The sequence below is a fragment of the Sinocyclocheilus grahami genome, unplaced genomic scaffold (assembly GCF_001515645.1).
Source record: "Sinocyclocheilus grahami isolate Dianchi unplaced genomic scaffold, SAMN03320097.WGS_v1.1 scaffold78.1, whole genome shotgun sequence".
In the NCBI taxonomy this organism is placed as follows: domain Eukaryota; kingdom Metazoa; phylum Chordata; class Actinopteri; order Cypriniformes; family Cyprinidae; genus Sinocyclocheilus; species Sinocyclocheilus grahami.
In genome coordinates this window covers 1,785,501-1,804,977 of record NW_015505257.1, presented here as the reverse complement: position 1 = coordinate 1,804,977, position 19,477 = coordinate 1,785,501, and the positions used below count along the sequence as shown (strand labels likewise).

The 19,477-nt window shown below is 39.2% G+C and overlaps 1 protein-coding gene across 1 annotated transcript in view; it reads right to left on the bottom strand.

The window, feature by feature from the left end:
- Positions 1 to 7,545: 7,545 nt before the first annotated feature.
- Positions 7,546 to 19,477, bottom strand: part of LOC107586203 (uncharacterized) — a 32,977-nt gene continuing 21,045 nt past the window's right edge. The window contains exon 3 of the mRNA XM_016273469.1: positions 7,546 to 10,353. Within this exon, the coding sequence (XP_016128955.1) occupies positions 8,578 to 10,353 (1,776 nt within the window). The 3' untranslated portion in view covers positions 7,546 to 8,577. The remainder of the gene's footprint in view (positions 10,354 to 19,477) is intronic.

The window sequence follows — 19,477 nt, the reverse complement described above, 5'->3', positions numbered from 1 at the left end:
CAATATCGATTGTGCATCAATTTAAGTCGACCATTCTTTGCACTATTAATAGATATTGCAATATTGGTATATTAATTTCTGTTATAATGTCATCAACACAAATAACAGGTATAATCTGTTTGTGAACTTATTGCTGATACCAGACAAAGAGATACTTTTTGTATATATCATGTATATTTATATATAAAGAAATTTACATATAAGGCCAATATATGGCCAATCAAAATGTTCATATTAATAAAATAATACACTGCAGGTCTGTTTCTTGTGGTAAATAGAGCTGTATCCCCGTTCTGTATTTGAAAACCAGTGAAAGTCATTTTGCCTCATAAGCCAATGGTCTATGGACACTTCTGGCTTTAGGATGTTGCTAGACTCAACCATGTTGACAATTCACTCCATGTGTGAATTCTCAGCTTGAGGCAACTTTGAGTCACCCAGGCTTTGGCTGCCTCAGATAACACCTGAAATGTGAGGTTTGTGCTTGAGAAATGAACCTCTCAGCCTCTGCTCATTCCTCCATACTCCCCTGCAATCAAACACAAGGGTTTAAAAATGCATAGCGCACTACAGACACTGATATAACTAACCATCAGGCCATATACATTTTAATTTAAACAATTTTAATGCACACAGTTTTAACAATGACACTTTTCATATTGCTAGCAAACTTTGGGCAATTCAATACATTTTTGACATTCCTGATTCATCCTTAGTAAATTCTATTTGACAACATTGCACATAATGCATTAGCATCATTTCAAGCATATAATAGTCTGAATAAAATAAGCACCGCAGTGAATAGTAAAGACAAGAAATTCATGACTCTTGAAAGGTTCAATTTCCTCACTGTGACAAATGACAAAGCATGTAATGTAATGCTAAAATAAAGAATTGGATTTCGCTTAGAAGCAGTGAAGCAGTTGAGTGCTCTTCTTGACCTCAAAGAACAGTAGTACTGTATTATTAAAAGGCAGTTCTATTATTTCTGACAGTCCAACTCCTAAATTGCTTACAATATATTACTGAACAAATATATTAAAACTTATAAACAAGTAAATAGGACTGAACAAAAATATCAACAGTTTCATATCTTATTTTAGGTAGCCATCAACAGACAGGAGTGACAGGAGACCGTTTTATTAAGACAAATTGTTTCTCTGCCCATCAAATAACAGACACTTTCCCTGCACAAAAAGACAGAAATCAAACAACAGTGAAAACAAAGCCAGAGAAATGTACCATTGTTAGGTAAATCAATTTATTTTAAATGTCATAATATTTTTATGTTGTCTCTAACAATCAACATGCACATAAAATTTGTATTAATTTTATTATTTATATATTATTATCAATATAATATAATCATGATATCAATAATATAATTAATAATATAATAAATTAAACATTCACTTCTTTTATTATAACATTTTATGCTATTATTATTCATTTATAATTATGAATGTGTTATGATTTTTTTACAGTACATGAAAAATGAACTTATGAAAGGAATTTTATATTATTATATTTTATATAATTAAGGAATAATTGTTATATTAAATATTTATTTACTGGAAAATAGCAGTATACAGTGTGTGTGTGAAATAAATATATAGGCATTATACAATGTATAACGTACAGTATATATATTAAGTAAGTTTATTTATATATTTATTTAATTGTTGGCAATATACAATGTAGTATACTAGTATTGCATTCTGAAAACAACTTTTGGCATGTCTACTTACCTCATGCCAGCTTAGTGTATCACGTGGCAGCCCAAGATGGCAGTGAGGACAACAGCTGACAGATTCCACGGCCTCCTCCTCCTCCTCCTCTCCCCTCTTCATCTCCCTCGGCCTATCACTGTCCCACAAGGGGAAAGACACAGAGCGAGAGGAGTGGGCAACTCCAAAATGAGGTCTGGGGTCTCGCTGGTAGTGCAAACGCTCACCACTGGGGGGCAGTGTTAGATCCTCACTGTCCGCCTGCAACTGAAACAAAACATTTACTGAACTCCTCCATCTAGTGGACACATGCGGGAACGACACGTTATATTTTTCAAAGCTAACTCGGCTACATAATTTACAACCATGGTTGCAACAAGATACTGAATGCATGCCAGATCAATGAAATCCAACCCCAGAGTCTATCTAGTCCTAAAAAGGCCAAACCAGATCATAAATCTATTAAAGCATGCCCTATATTTGATATAGACGCATATTAAGCACGAACATGAGTTTCTCACTGTACCTGAGGTATGTTGTGGTCTTCGATGGGGAGAGATTTCAAGCAGTACCAGCAGAGTTCAAGGGCGACTCCTATAGCTATTGAAGAGCACACTCATTATAAATTCATTACTTCACACCTAAGCAAACAAGATCTGTGAGTACTATCAGTCTTATTCACTCTATATATAGCCTAATTTTTATTTTTACCACAGAACAAACAGCCCAAAATAGCCAAGAGTAGGCTCAATTTAGGCCCGTGTGCTGGCCGTTTCCCATCATCCTCCTGAGTACACAGCATTAGCATTTCAGTGCCGAACGTTTGCACAAGGACAAACTGTTCAGCATTTTTAATGTACCTTATCCTTATTATCAGTGTAAGCATTTATCAGCTGGTTAACAGTGACAGGTTTAGACGTACTGTGTGTGTGTACAGGAGTCGCTGCCAAGGCCTGTGCAATGTTTGGGGTCTGGCCGGATTCAGATTTCTCCTGTGTAACACAACAGCTCCCTTCCTCGCATGAAACGGCCTGCGAAACAACCCATGTTGTTTCGAGACAGTGTTTAGAGACAGTTCACACAGAGCACGTTTTTGCATTCACTTACGTTGCCTTTTAAGCATTTTTATATGTAAACATGCGTGCTGCGTCTTGTTGCTTTTTTGGTAAATTAAATAATCTGATTGGTCCATTGAAAATAAAGAAAAACTCTGACCTGTTCCTGTTGGTCCTGTGGAGAGTTTTGTTCCTTGTCACTTTGGTCAGTCGTACTCATTCTGTATTTTTAAAAGAAAGAGTGAGTAAAGAGATTTAAAAAAAAACATGTTTATATTGTTTTTGTTTATTTGTTTGTACATTTTAATAAAATCCCTGACACATGGCTGGGCTTTTCCTTAGACAGTGCCTTGACAGTCAGTCTCAATTACTGTTGTTTACCCCTCAACGGGAGGTTATCAATTAATCCATCTGCCTACGAATTACACTCAGAGACTTGAGTTTCCCCAGCCAAGACCTTTTAACTCAGCCTGACACTAGCAAAACATCAGCAGTTAAGTGTTGTACTCATGGAGAGCTCACTTACCTCACTTGGGCCGCTTGGTTGTCGTTAACCATCCCCGCCATCTCACTGACCTCCTGTTTCCGTGAGAGCAACCTCTTTTTGTTTATCTGCTCTCTCTCTCCCTAACCCCTTCTCACGAAACGGAAACTGTGGCCGTTCAATATTTGATGAATCTCAATGGCTCACAAGGAGATTTGCTGTAAAGAGTGACAGCAGTGGAGCTCAGGTGTCAGGCCTCGTCTGCCTCGGTCAGTCAGCAGTCTGGACTCCCCAGCTGAGGATAAACACCCCTGAGGAACATTTTACCCCATCTGCCACAATAGCACTTGATGTAAACATAAAATGGATTACGCCCTCGAGACAAGAGGGCTGTTTGCACACACAATGTGGACCTAATATAGTACCAAAGAGTGAGTGTGTGTTCAAGTGTTGTCCCTGTGGGCTTTTAGAAAATAGGCTCTCTTAAAACACACTTTTAACACTCTTGTGTAATTTGTCTGTTGACAATATCCAACAGTATATGCACACATTATCAAAGGACTTTTTTTCTGCATTGTCATTTTCATCACATCTTGCATGTTTAAACATATTTTAATAAAAATATTTAATAAACAGGCAAAACTATTTTGCAGTGTCCTTGTTACATGTACATACACGTAGTAATAACAGTACATTTTGCATAATCACATGCAACTGCCCCTAAACAAAACCCTAATCTTAACCCTAACCCTAGTAAGAACACATTGTTAATTAATATTACTCACAACTTAAATACAATGTACACCTTAAAATGAATTGTAACCACTGAAAACATTTCAAACATATTTAAAATGTTGTTTCCACCACATCATTTTATTAAACGCAATTTGTGTTTAATAACATTCTGTGATGGAAATTGCATTTTAAATGTTTAATTAATAAATAAATGTAACATATCCTCACATGATTCATTAAAATTGCTTAACCAAAGCTGTGAGCTCAGACATATTTTTTCTTCACTCATCATGCCTCGTATTTCATATAGCTCTTCACAGACACTGTTGACTAAAAAGTAAGTTAATAATAATTATAATTACTGTTACTCTTTGGAAAGACTACATCAAAGAGAAAAGCATTGAAATCTATTACCTTTAATAAAACAAAATCAACCCCTGGGACAAAAAAGTGCCCACAGTTGCAGAAACACCCGTATATATGAGGGCGTTCAGTGCTAGAGAAGCCAGGCAATGAGCTTGTTACTGTGAAGGTGGTCCGCCACTTTACAGAGCTGCTGGATAAGTACTTATAGAGAGTGAGTCACTCAGACCTTCACCCTTATTCTCTTGGTTTCATGCGCTCCCTCCATTCTCTCTGACTCCATCAGCTCCTCAACCCTCTTCACCTCCTCCTTTTCTTTTTTTTAAATGCGGCACCGACCCAACCGGCAGATGAATGAAATGTTGATGTTGTTTTTCCACTCACTGTTAACCTTCTGCAGGTGTTTCTGCAGTGCTGATCGTGATCAACACTTTTTAGCTTGCGTGTCATAACACAGTTTCTGTACTTCCGTTTACATCAATACACTTCAATAAAGATAGCAAGCCACATTAATCAGACTTTACAACGTGATAGATGGCATTCCTTTTGTTTTACTGTCAGAGCACTCAGAGCTCTTTAATGGAAACATGACTGCTGGTGCATGCTGGGAGCGGAGAGCCTGATGCCTGCCTCCCCTGCCAGTGCTGTCAAAGATCATTCTCCCCCCGGCGGGTGAAATGGAACATTTTGAATTGATTCCGAAAGAAAATCATTTCACACAGTCTTTAAAATGAAACTTCTAGTACGTGACATATTAAAGCTGTATCCACCGCCATATATTACAACATGACAGTGCAGGTACATTCGTTTGATGCCAAAAACCATCGTAAAAGCACATCCTGTGAGACACAACGGCAGACTCTGGCAATCAGCTCTTAACGGACACACTGACAGCTCTTACGGCGAGAGCAGAGGGTATAATTGAATGGTAATTACAAGGTAATTATCATTATGCATAAAGGTTTGGCATACAGAGAAGGATCGGGGGAAGAGGAATTTTTTATTTTAGCATTTTTTCATCAACCTCTCCGAGATTGAAATGATTCTGTTCAATTATGGCTAATCACTGAAATCCAGGAAGGGCATAAATGGGGGCTGTCTATCTACAAAGGCAGCAGAGAGCTTCAAGGCACTTTGAAGCACCTTAGAGAAAGTTTCATCCAAAAGTGTTTTTTCCCGTGCTGTGTTGGTCGGTCGGCTCGGCAGAATGCATCATTAGAGCTGCTGTCTGAGTCACAGTCATTATCAGCCACTTTTTACCTCAGAAGTACTGGCTCCACAGCCATCAGGCTGTGTTTATGCCTGATTTTTGCATGCACACACGTGTGTACGTGCGATCACGTGCCTGAGCAACAGATGGAGCCGTGGCGTACATTAATGACTCGGAACATTTCGTGTGTGAAGGTTTTGAAGAGTCAGGCGTCCATTTACAGTAATTACCGCCGTAACTTAACAGACTCTTTGCATATTTCAGTGAAACTGTTTGAGAATGGAGGTTGAGGGAGAACGTAAGTGGCCATGACTCACCAGCCTCCGACAGCAGCGCCGTGAGACTTCGCCGCACTTATGCTCATTCATGGCCCTCTGCGTTTTCGACACAAAAGCTGAAAGAAAAGGAATGAGAGAAACACATCAGTGGCTCATAAACAACTGTCCCCCATAGCCGCTGCACTCTGGTCACTAATGGAAAATTTTCAAGCGGCCGTCTTTCGCCGCAATGCTTAATTTGCAGCCGGATCAACCACTAAGGGCTGCTGGATGGGAAGCCGTAGATGTTTAGAGTGCATCAGCACGATAATGAACATCTATTTGGGGTTAAATCCCACTATTATCGGTCGCCGTGAGGTCTTAGTGGTGTTTTAACCAAATGCTGTGTAGTTTGAATTAGACCGCAAGGCCTTCTGGCAATACGTGTGTTTGCGTCTTGCCTAATGCAGGTGTTTTTAAGCAAAATTGAGTTTTGCTTTGCATTGTGTCCAAAGTCAGGGTGTGGGGGAGTGGGCTGGTGTTTGTGCCTGTGTGTGTGTGTGTGTGTGTGTGTGTGTGTGTGTGTGTGTGTGTGTGTGTGTGTGTGTGTGTGTGTGTGTGTGTGTGTGTGTGTGTGTGAGAGAGAGAGAGAGAGAGAGGGAGAGGGAGAGGGTATAAGTGCTTGAGGTTCTGCAGTGGTGCATGGCAGTAGATGACTCACCCGTCAATCATGTGACTCATTAATCACTGCAGCTTTCTCTCTCCCCACCCCTCTCTTTCATTTGGTCTCAGTGTGTCTCCATGTCTATTCCCTTCACATTACTAGCCTTTTATTATTCTAAGTTCTTTTTATTAGCGAATGACTTTCATCTAGTGGCGTCTTATTGAACAGCATCATTCTCAGGAGGTTGAAAACATGCTAGTTAAAGCCTGCATTCAGATGCACTTGCATCTTCTTTCACGTAATTCTGTACATGTTTTGCTCTGATGCTTGGTAAACATGTTCCATTTTTATAATCACAGCATTTTCCGATGAATGTTTGTTGCGGAACAGGATGCCATGAGTAATGCAATCATGACTCGTAAAGGTTTTTAAGAAACATAGAGCTGCATATCTATGTGTTTCATTAGAGATCTTCTCAGGAAGATGTAGGTACTTGAGTAGCTGGAGAATAAATGGTCTCTGTAGTCAGTCAGTTTGAGATTTCAGTGTTCTGCTGTAACGCGGCATGACAAAAAGCTTGTGGAAAATACAGATCAAATTCAAAGATGTACTGGGCATGCTGGTTCAAACTCTCTGTGACGTCAAATGCAATTTCTGCTACAGGTGAGATAAGAAACGGCATATATCATCCTGGCAAGAACCCTCTGTGGTACAGAAATTAATTAATTTCTGCTCAGGATCTGATCAAAGACGTTCCAATAAGACATCTGTTAAAAAAGCTGACTTTAATAAAATAATTGCTTTTATTTTCGTCATATAGCAAAACTAGTAATCAACATGCTGTTATTTACACATTGCACACACAGTTGTTTATTTGACACTGTACAACTTACAATCGGGAAGTTGACAACAACAAATTCCTTTCACAAGACAGTTCACTGATGAAAACACTTGCTATAGTAATTAGAGTTGTCTTTCTTTGTTTTTTTTGTTTGTTTTTTTATTAATTTTTAAAATAATCACAGTTTGATCAAGGACATTTTCCCCAAATTTGTCTTTTTTATTTGTTTTTTTGTTTTGTTTTTTTAAAGATGCAAATACAGATAGACGTGCAAACTGTTCACCCTTAGAGTATTCCTCACAAACTTCAGACATTTCAAAACTTATTTTTAAGACCAATCATTACTATACAGCATTCTGTTGGCTCTCAGGAACATTGGAGGTAACCCATAGCAACAGGGGCATTTTTAAAATTTGTTTGAAATTTTGGCAAGATGTTAAGTTTACAGTAAATCACATGTGTACAGGTATTCCAACCAAGTAGATTGACAGGGCACCGACCTAGCAAAGATATTCATCATTTTGCATTTCTGTGAATAAAATGGAAGATTTCGTTTCAAGCATTGTTTACAGCATGTGTGACAGATTTATTTTTAATTTTTTAGTGGTGCAAGACCTGCATGCACATGGATGAGCTAAAACAGTGATCAGTTTTAAGGCAATAGGAACATTGATCAAAACAATCAAACAGACCCTCAGGAAAAGCCTGTAATAATTTGACAGTTACTTGTTTGTGTAACTAGTGCCATTGCAATTATTACTGTGCCCTGCAGTGTCAAGAATTCAACCCCAAGCTTTGCTTTTCAATTAATCAAGTGTTTCCTAAAGAAAATAAATCTTTGTATAAACATGGGTCTCTTGCAATTGGCACCAAAATGTTTTCTTTGACCATTTTGTCTGCTTGTTTTTGGTTTCTTTTTGTTTTATCTTTTGTAATTTTTTTCTTCTTTTTTTCCCACATGCAAGAGAATCAAAAACATACCTGAATGAAACCTTACAAATTCACCTGTCTATTCTCTCACCAAATTAAAATGTAAACTGCGAGAGAAACCAAATGAGTGCACGCAGATAGGTTCTGATATAGCAGCACCATCTCTTCCGTTCCTGATTTGGAATGTATCAAAACACAAGAGTGGAGAAGAAACACCTAACTGTCTTTTCACAGCCCTGTCACTCAAACTCCCTGTCAGCTTTTTCTCCTCACTCTTTCATCGCTTTAGAATATCCTGAACTCCCAGCTGACTAAAATAACCTACGATTGTAATAAATCTTCTCAATGAAGTTCTCCAGTTCTTCATCACTCTCCTGTGGAGACTCCGGCTCATCGTACACATAGTCTGGTGGGTAGATGTAAGAAGGTACTCTCCCGCTTGGAGGAGAACGTGGTTTGGGCATGGGGAGAGCCTGGTAAGTTCGGGGATGGGGGAGAATGTAATTAGATATGACAGTGTCCGGTTGTGGATATGGGCTCTGGGAGCGTTGCGGGGCTTGTGCCCATTTCCAGTCCCTGGCCTTGGGTCGGTTTCTGTACCTACGGTTTGGAGGCTTCAGACCGTACCCCATGGAGCCCCCAAAGTTGTAGTCAAATGACAGAGCGGGATTTGTATAGAACCGCGGCTTGGTGGGTGGGAAGAAGACCGGGTAATAGGCTCGATATGGCTTCTGATAATAGGGGAACGAAGGATAGGCCAGAAACTGTTTCTGCGGCTTAAACCAGTAGTCCTGCTTGCTGAGCTTGCCTTTGTTTTTCTCCTTGTACCATTTCTTATATGGATCGACTGTATAAGAGGATTTCTTAGGTGACTTAGGATATTGATATGCCTGAGGCCTCGGCTTGGCTTTGAGAGGAACTAGAGGGCGGAAACGAGGGGTGTTGCTCGGGGGTAAATCCTTCCTCTTTTTCTTCTTCTCCTGAACATCGCTGATTATTTCGACCACATCGTCAGCAGGCAAGTGCAGCTTGCTGGAAATCTCTATCAACTTGTCAATGGTCTGGGGATCCATCTCATCATCGTCGTCATTATCCTCCACCTCGTTTGAGCGCTTGTCCTCAGCCACGTTGTTTAGAAGAGCCGCCGCATTCATGTCTCTCATGTAGGATGATGCTTTCTGCTTCCTGCCCATGTAGTCCAGAAGCATGTCAGAGGCGATGTCTGCCAATCTCTGTTCCTCCTCACGCGCCTCCTGTGCCTCTGCCTCCTGCCGCCTCACCTCCTCCTGCTCTGCCCGTGCCCGTGCCTCCTCCTCCTCCTTGCGGGTAAGAATCTCCTCCTCCTCTTCCACAAAATCGAAATCATCCATGAAGTTTCTGTCAAGCTGGGATGGGTTTCTCGTTCGCTCCTCCTGCCACTTAAGCTTCTTGGTCACCTGGGCCAGTTGCTGGTTATAGGCTTTATAGCCTTTTAGAGGTGGGAGGATCTCATTATCTTGCAGTCCGAGGTCAATATTTTGGAAATAGCCCCTGGTTTTGCGCTGGAGGGGGTTGGCAACGTTAGACTGACTCCGCCCATCTGTTCTTTCAGCCGTATTCACTTCATCCTTTGGCTTTTCTTGTCCCCAATTTTCCTCCCCTTGCTGTATTACCTCTGACAATTTCTCTGTGTCCTGCTCAAGGTCTCCATGATTCCTTGTTGCCTCTATCACGAGTCCTTCTTCAGATTCCCCCTGGGTCATCTTCTCTCTAACTGGGTGGTCAAGAGCCTCAAGCAGAACCAAGGCTGGAGAACTGGCAGAGTCCATATCCGAGACATGCTCCTGTCCCAAGGGTTTCTGGAGCCGGCTGTCCACTTTCCTATGTGTCCAAGCAGCTCCTTCTGCTGCCCCCGGGTCCTCTTTTGCCAAGTTGAGAGCATCATCGATGCTGCTGCTGACTAAAGATCTCTGCTGAAGTGCAGGGGCAGCCAGGGCCAGCAGGGGGGTGAGGCTGAGGAGAACTAACAGGAGAGCTGAGGTGCTGGAGGGGTAGCAACAGCAGAACATGACCATGCAGAGAGGACAGGATGGGGGAGAGGGGAGCACCTTACAAAAGACAAAAGAAAAAAAATGGTGATTAATCTGTCTTTTTCCTTTTTCTGAGCATTAACAAGACTATACGTTTTACTGACGCTTATATTTTAACATCTCGTCTCTACAGCAGTATAACGTGCGAGAGCTGAAATCTGTTTAACTAAATTAGTATAGTAGAATATTGCAACGTGCGCTTTGCTTTACAACAGCAGGTCACACCACAATATATTATCCGTTTTTAAATTCAATTAATTGTTGTGCTTTAATTAAAGTGAGTACACACGGAAACATATACATGTAAAGGCAATACCGAGCGAATTCCCTGGTTGCCTCTTCACCTATCACTTCACGAGTCGGATTAGCGAAACGCCACAGCAAGGCGACATATGGTTAATGACTATTGAAACTACATTTAGTGTAAATTGTCTTTCTTGACTTACAAGGGAATCGAAAGCATGCCTAACTGAAACCTTATAAATTCACCAGTGCTTAAAATGCAAACTGCGGGGGAAAAACCTACTGTCAGTCAATATATTTTTCTTTTTATTCATTCATGTAAAAGCAATATCACCGTTCATTTACATCCAAATCTGTACGCTCTCTCCCCTTCTTTCGATTTTCAAAGAAAGAACTTCCGGCGAACTCTAAAGATTTCTTCAAAATCCTCATTCCAACGCACACGATCCAAAAATCGTTTTTTTTTTTTACAAAGACAAAACATAGACATCACATATCAAGATTACCTTGTCGGAAAAATACTGATGCGGATGTTGTAAAAAGAGGAGGGGGGGGGGGGGGGGGGGCGTTTAGAAATTTATGAATGAAGCGCTTGTTGATCGGTCGACCTGTATCTCCTCGAATGACTTGCACGGAGATTCAACATCATCTCAAGGTAAGTATCAAGGGAAAACTTATCTCTAGTCCTTCGTAGCTTCTCTTTGTTTTTATATTAACTATAAACTATTTATCGAGTGCGTGTAGGAATGGCAGTGCACTTACTCACCTGATTTCCCGAACAAATTAGCTGGAACTCAAAATCTTGTGCTTCTTGGAAGAGGTTTGGAAACAACCGCTATCCTTAAGTTCATTTAAAACTTGAGTTAAAGTAAGTTTGCTTCCCACAAGAATGATTTGAAACACACTTCGATCTGTCTTGTTGAGAGATGAATGCAGAGCGTGATTTTTTTCAGGACCACGGACAGCGCAACTCCCCTTTGTATAGACGCGTGTGGACACGTGATCCTCGAGTCATCCCGCCGCCGTTGACGTCAGACTCTCCATTGATAAGAATTTCGTGTCTCGTTTGAAGTCAGAGGGTACGCTACGGTGCTCTGATGAATGAACAGAGATTGCATGAATGAAACAGTCTCTCCATTAAGAACGGAGCGCTGTGGAACACAGTGAAAGCATCACTGCTGAATTAACTCATACAGAAATTAAATCTAATTGTAGCTGAGTTGATTAAACACTGATGATTTGCTTTTTTGAACATTATACATTCAAGTTTAAATATCCGTTTATTCGAAATACATAGGATGTATTTATAGAGTACACCATGTACCTATCATAATTTGACAGTCACTTACTTAGTAGACCCTTTTGGCCTGTTGATTGTTTGCGAGGTGGCCTTAATCAGAGCTGGAGAGAGACCGAACGGCTGCACCCACCGTGACGCAGGCGGTTCAGCTTCACTGCTCTAATTCCGCTCAATTTCCCGAGCTCGTTCAATTTTCCCCTCTTTGTCTCCTGCCGCCCCTGACTTTCATCCATCTGTCTCTAACGTCATTCTCATGTGATGTTTTCAAATTAACATGTTTTTTTTAATTATGTGCATGTACAGGTAGCTTCCGTTGACTCAACTGACCTACAAATAATCCAAAAACAGTCAAGATGTTTCATGACGAGTGCAGCCATACTTTGGCGTTCTCTCTGTCGCAATTATGCTTTTCGAGATAAGAATTCCGTCTGACGTGGTTAAGAACCTTTACATGAATACTGTAGGTTTTAGGAATAGGCCTAATTGGAAAAAGCTGGCGTGGCATTAGAGCCAACAGCAATCCCGCCAATCACAGTTTATGATTCGTGTAATTGGATTAGTTGCAGTGCGGATATTGAAGTTCCACGAGCCACACTCGAAATGGCAGCATCAAAGCTGTCACATTATAGACAGGGAACCTTATTTCAATATTTTCAAAGTTTGCATCCAATAGACTCGTGCTCTTGAATTGGCATGAAACTTTAAAACCTGTCCTAACCCTATTATGGTGTTTGCTTTTTATTTGTTTTTTATTGTTGTTATTTCCAGGTAGCCTACTTAATCAGGTTGATGAAAAGCGGTTTGAATTAGAAGCTAAAGGGTTTTGCAGCCTGATGTCACTGCCAAACCTTTTTAAGAACCTTTGTAGCCTACCATGTAGGTAGGCACAGCTTTATGAACCAATACCGATAATCTAAACAATCTAACGAAACATTGAAAAGGAAAACACATTTAAAACAAACAAATAAATAAAACAATTTCCAAAGAACCATATAACCAGTTCAAGAACCATATACAACCAACCTTACTAAAATGCTAAAAATGATGCAAAAATTCACTGCAAAACCATTCCTTTTATGGGTGGCACTTAAAAAATGCGGCATTTATACGCTCCAATACGTGCAAGACCTGATTGTATCAATATTTGTATAAGTTGGCAGGGAAATTACATTTTATTCTGGAAGGCTAAAGAAAAATGCGGCATGCAACAAAGGGCTTAACAGGAAAGCGCGTATAGCTATGAGTGTGAATGCGTGTCCTTTTCTATCTTGGTGGCGAATAATTTAAGAGCTCCAAGGGCCAAGGGTCAGATTTTGATACGGCTTGGCATTATCGACTGCCACTCAGCATTAACGCAGTTGCGACCCTTAACCAGCTCTCTGCATCCCCCGCGCTGACTCACCTCCTCCTAACTGCCCATGCACTTCACGCAGGACCCAAAATGCCCACTCAAGAAGAGAATGAATACATTATATGTTCAAAACGGAATTAAAACAACGAGAAATTGGCAAAATAGCAGATAAAAGCGCTTTTGAAGTTTTTCCTGGGTATATGGGATGATGAGAGTTATGGTTCACACCTACACAAGGAAAAGATTCGTCAAGTTTGTGAGGGCTCAATAGACATATTGGCTGCAATTATGAAAATGTATGTTCAGCTACACTCAAAAATGTCCACCACCTAATGGAAGTGACATAACACGCTCATAAATAAACGAATTCATACTCCCACGAGACTGAAAAAAGGCATCGTCCTGGGATCGATTAATTCTCCCATTTCACATTTTACTCAGCTGCGGCTCGAGCTTAATGGTGTGTAGCCCAAGCCTTGCGCCCACACACGAGCACCGCATCTGTTTTGATGGCAAATTCTCGTAAGCGACTGCTCTCTTGAGGCGATAGGCTCTGATTTGTCGAAAATGTCTGACTGAAAGGTGCCTCAGTCCGGAATGAGCTCCGTGACACATTCAATCACTTGAGGCTGACGATTCAAACCGATTTATGTGAGCTAATTTCCACGTAAATATTGACAAAGAAGAACCGTCCCCATCGCAGACAGTTCATCGCTCTTTGACCGTTGCCACTGGATTAACTTGCGGCTAGCAGTGATCCGTTTGTTTGATTTATTCTGTGCGATGTCCCAATTTCAATAATGTCGACCCAGGGGAGTGTTTGACCTCGGAATATCTCAGTATTTACAGTTTGAACAGTTCGTTACACTGCGAATGAAGCGTAGTCCGTCCTCGCGCGCGTCGTCCGTCATTCATACAGCTGCTCTGCGCGCTTGTCGTTCACCAAAAGTGCTTACTACCTGTATTGTCGCGTTTTGAATTGATGACCTTTGTCAGCAAAAATATTTTTGGGGATAAATGGACAGATGATAACACCAACATGTTCCTTATGTTCTGTCGCAGAAAACGACATTTTACGCTGTATAGGCAGTCGATTGGAAGCAGTTGTGCTGTAAAAAGACAGCTGTTGGAAAGACAATAATGATCATTGTAAACTAAATTTTGTTTCCAAATATATTTACGTTCGGCATCTCTTGCGTTTTTGTTTAGAGAACAGACCAAAGCGCATTTTCGAATTATGCGATGAAACATTTTGGTCAGTGACATATTACGTCGGAGGTTGGCTTCGTATTTGGAGTTAATGAGCCGATTGATATCAGCGAGATTCATCGGTTCCCTGCCATCAATCTCTCTTTCTTTCACGGGGAGAGACGATGGATCAGCTCGCCCATAACATTTTGACTTGCTGAGAGCGATGTTCACATAAAACACGCATTTAGCGTAGCTACATTTGTTCAGTTAATACGATTTTGAAAAAACAAAAATAGTGATGTCTCGACATTTTAAGAGACAAAAGGGCCAAGACAACGCATTTAAAATATTTTACGTATTTTGTGCATTCACCCCTTACAAATTATTGTAAATAAATACATCTGTTGCCCGGTCCTATTAATAATATGTTGTGGATATTTACGCAGACTTGAATTTCGACAGAAAAAAAAATCATGCATATTGTTATGATACGTTACGTTTTAATATATCTCGGCATGGTTTTTAATTCACTAAACAAATTCCGTAATATGCAGGCTAATGGATAATATGGAATTCAGTATCACAAAATGTATGAAGATCAACTTTTAAATGAATGCGAAAATAAATTGGAAATAATTTCTAAACATAGGCTATTAGTTAAAATCTCAAATATGTTTTATAAGTAGTATTTATAAATAAGTGGCCGAGAAACAATCACATGGAGTCGGAAAGATAGGCTATATATAATTGTGTTTTGCAAATTTAGCAAAAAAAACTTAATGCAAAATACGTCTTAAGACATATTTGTAGTACAATCCAAATTATTTATTTATTATTTTCTTTGTTTCTCTTTATTTATTCAAGACAAATTAATTTTGCTATGTTAATGAAAGGTTACAAGAAAATTTAGGCTACATGTGGAAGTATACAGATATAATTACAAATTTTACATGAATTTTCATGTGGGTATTTTCAAGACTATATTAAAGACTTAAGTATATTGTCAATAATGTAGAGTAAAGAGGGTGTAATAGCCTGCTTTGTCTGAGTGTATATCTCCTGGAAATAATTCCAGGAGAGGGCGCTATCATTTCGTGATTCCAAGCGTTGTGACTTATGGTTCCTCTGTGATGTTGCCCATTTCACATTTAAAGTTGGCATCAAGGCAAATATTAGGAGAGAGAGAGAGAGAGAGAGAGAGAGAGAGAGAGAGAGAGAGAGAGAGTGTGTGTGTAAAACAACCTATCAAACTGTTTTCATCGCTGACAGAGATTTTAAAAAGATATGGGCTATGCGTCTTCTGAAAAGCCTTTTGAAGAATAAAGTCGATGGAATGCACAAACGAGCGAATTAAGTATCAGTGAAATGAAGATGAAACAACAGAATATAAACAACAGAATAAAACGTAAACAAGAAAAAAGTGTGGCCATTCAAGAGTTAACAGCCTCAAAAAGTAAAAACGAATTATTCAAAATATAATGCACAATTAAGTCACCTTTGATTGTTATAGACTCGGCAGTGTCAAACTACGCGGAGCAATCCATTTATGAACCTGCAGATCAGAGTATCGTCTTCATCATTCTTGTTTTCAGCCACATGACTTTCGGTGTTTACCGAGCATGCGCACCTCAGCACAACACACACACAGTTACGCGACAACACCAGCGCACAAGTGTCCTCCAAATCTCCTTGTATGAACGAAAACTGTTATCGGTTATCAGCACGGTACCCTTCATCATTCTTGTTTTCAGCCACATGACTTTCGGTGTTTACCGAGCATGCGCACCTCAGCACAACACACACACAAGTTACGCGACAACACCAGCGCACAAGTGTCCTCCAAATCTCCTTGTATGAACGAAAACTGTTATCGGTTATCAGCACGGTACTAGACTGGAAGGGAAGTAATTTGAAAGATAGTTACGCGACAACACCAGCGCACAAGTGTCCTCCAAATCTCCTTGTATGAACGAAAACTGTTATCGGTTATCAGCACGGTACCAGACTGGAAGGGAAGTAATTTGAAAGATGCTTTAAACTGGGTAAATTGCTGATATGACTCATCCAAGACACCCACAAGCCCCTGATCAATCGAAAGGGAGGGAGGGGAACGAATGTGTGTGAGTGTGAGTGTGAGAGAGAGAGAGAGAGAGAGAGACAGATTTTTTTTTAAACGCAAAAATATGAATGGAAGCACACCATCAGTATGCAATACATTCCCCAAGCCAAAAATAGAAACAAATGTTTATAACTGCATGTAATGTAGAGTCACGTTTTCTTAAAATTCCCTGAAAGGAAAGAGGAGCTAGACAGATTCCAAAGACTATAGAATACCAAAGAAGACGTGTGTTTCGTATAGTTTTGAAAGAGGAAAAATACAACGCGCAATATGGCCGCTCAATTGAAGGAAGCCCCACCAATTGAAAGAGCCAATCACTAATCGGTAAAGTCCAGAGCCGTTGAGAAAGGATGAGACCTTTGTTGTCAGATGTCATTGGTGATTTCAAATATAAAATTTAATCATATTGGTGAACAGTTTTAGAGAATTTGATGTAGGAGCTGCACTTACATGTCTTTCAAAGATGGCCACCAAATGAAATTACTTTGACAGACGCCCAACAAATGCATTTACGTTGTGGCAAAGTTGGTGCCACGTTCCATTTATACTATGGCAACGTTGCTGTCTATGTGCTCGCAACATTTGTAGCAACATAGAATTGTAAGGCGCGAAAGGGCTGGAGACATTCAGCAACTGCGAGGCTATGTTCTGACCACATTTGTTTATATCTTATGCTAGATAATAACCATTACTCTTTATATGTGTAGTTAAATTTTGTGGTTAAAAACAGTTATGCAACTTGTTTATATTGTAAATCATCAATCTTTTTTTTAATGTTAACAGTAAATTAATCAATTAAAATCAACACCTGCCAACGTAAACTGAAGATTAAAAAAATACATTATAGGGTTGTACAATTCAACTTTATTAAAAAATTGTATGCATATAATAGTATTTTACACATTTGTAGAAGAATGTAATACATTAGGTATTTTTACTCTAAATATATTAACTTAAAATAAATTACTTCATAAGCTTACATTTGTATGAGAATGTCAGAACTTAAATAGGCTACTGACAATAGTACATTTTTATCTTCATCTGCATATTATCAGCTCTGACAGCCTTCCGATGACTGGACAACTGAAAAAGAGATACATCACATTAGTGTTATAGCATTAAAAAGATTTGTTCTGATTAATTCACTTATACATTAAGTGACCATTTCTGCTGATTACATCTTTATGCCAGTATGTGGTGACAAATTAATATATTTTATGTTACTTTAGTGAGTTAGTGAATCATTGAATCAATTTAGGCCTTCAATTGGACAGTGCAGACGTGACAGAATTAAACAAGTTTGATTTACTCAATATCTTTGACATTATTATTACATGCTTGAAATTGAAATATTTTCAAAATGCATTCCTTTTTAATTTGAAAACAGTCTTAGACATTCTGCTTTCAGTTTTTTAGTTTGGATTAATATATGTATATAAATAATTACAAATATGAATTTGTACTTATACTTTAAAACATTAGATAACTTTATGGACAACATTGTGGACACTAGAATTATATTTCCCACAAAGCATCTAACATACCTCAATAATCCCAAGAAGGGACTAAAATAGCATGTTTTGGTAGTCAATTCATATACTACTTTGTCCATATACTTACATTAGCCTTTCTCCTATGCAGGCCTGCTGCTGTAAGAGTCTCTGGCTTTCAGCATCCATACTGGAAGACCCATGCTGTGATTAAGGTTAATTAAATGATTGATGGTTGATCAGGTCTAAGCAATTGTACATATTGCTATAACTTGGGATTTCACATTTTCACTCTCCTAAACTCATTCATTCTGCAACATTTCGACCAACATGAAGCCTTGACAAAGACTTGTTGGTCGAAAAGTTGCAATAAACTATTTTTTATGGAGCAGTTATATCAGTGTGTGGTCATTACGTTTGTTTTTTGCTTCAATTTGTCTCTTTTGTCCTGCACCTGAGCCCTGTTTGGGTTTGTGGGATGTGCGCACCAATGGATCCTCTGCAGTGAATGGGTGCCATCAGAATGAGAGTCCAAACAGCTGATAAAACCCCTCACAGTAATCCACACGACTCCAGTTTATCAATTGATGTCTTGTAAAGTGAAAAACTGAACATTTGTAAGAAACAAATCCATCATCAAGGTCGTTTCTGGTTGCAATAACAGTCCATAATCAAATCTACCTCAAACTCTCCTCTAGTCTATCCCCTGTTGCCCTCTTACATCAGCTCCACAGTCATGTTAGTTTAGAACTGCTTATAAACGGTCCTTGATCTGTGCATATTTCTTTCCTGTGACGAGATGACATTTTCAATGGAGAAAGCAACACTGCAAAAATAATATACAGGTACTTTTCTGCCAGGACATTATCCATTCATTTTAAGGATATTTCTGTTAACCCTAAAACACAATGCAGTGAAGTGTGAAATTCAAAATACAGGTAAAACACCTGTAAGAAATCAATACAGAAAATGTCCTCATATTAATACAGTACATTGTGCCCTATTTTTATAGTTTTTTTGTTTTTTTGAGTAAATATTATGGATAGAAGACTAAAATTTTAGCTGAAAGTAATGGTTTGAAATTAAAAATTCTTTAATGGCGGATTTGTTTGTTTTTTTGTTTAGTTTTTTTCACAAATATGCAGCTTTCCTCTTCACAAAATGTTAATTGATGGACTGGAGTCATGTGGATTATTCTGATTGTATTTATTTATTTATTTATTTTAAGCAGCTGTTTGAACTTATTCTGACGGCACCCAGTCACTGCAGAGAATCCATTGGTGAGCAAGTGATGTAATGCTAAATTTCTCCAAATCTGTTCCAATTAAGAAACAAACATCTACATCTTGGATGCCTCAGGGTATGTCTACTTTATAATCATTTTCATTTTTCAAACTGTTTAGGAACTGTTAATGAAGGGGGGGAGGGGGGCGTTCTGGAGCCTTTAT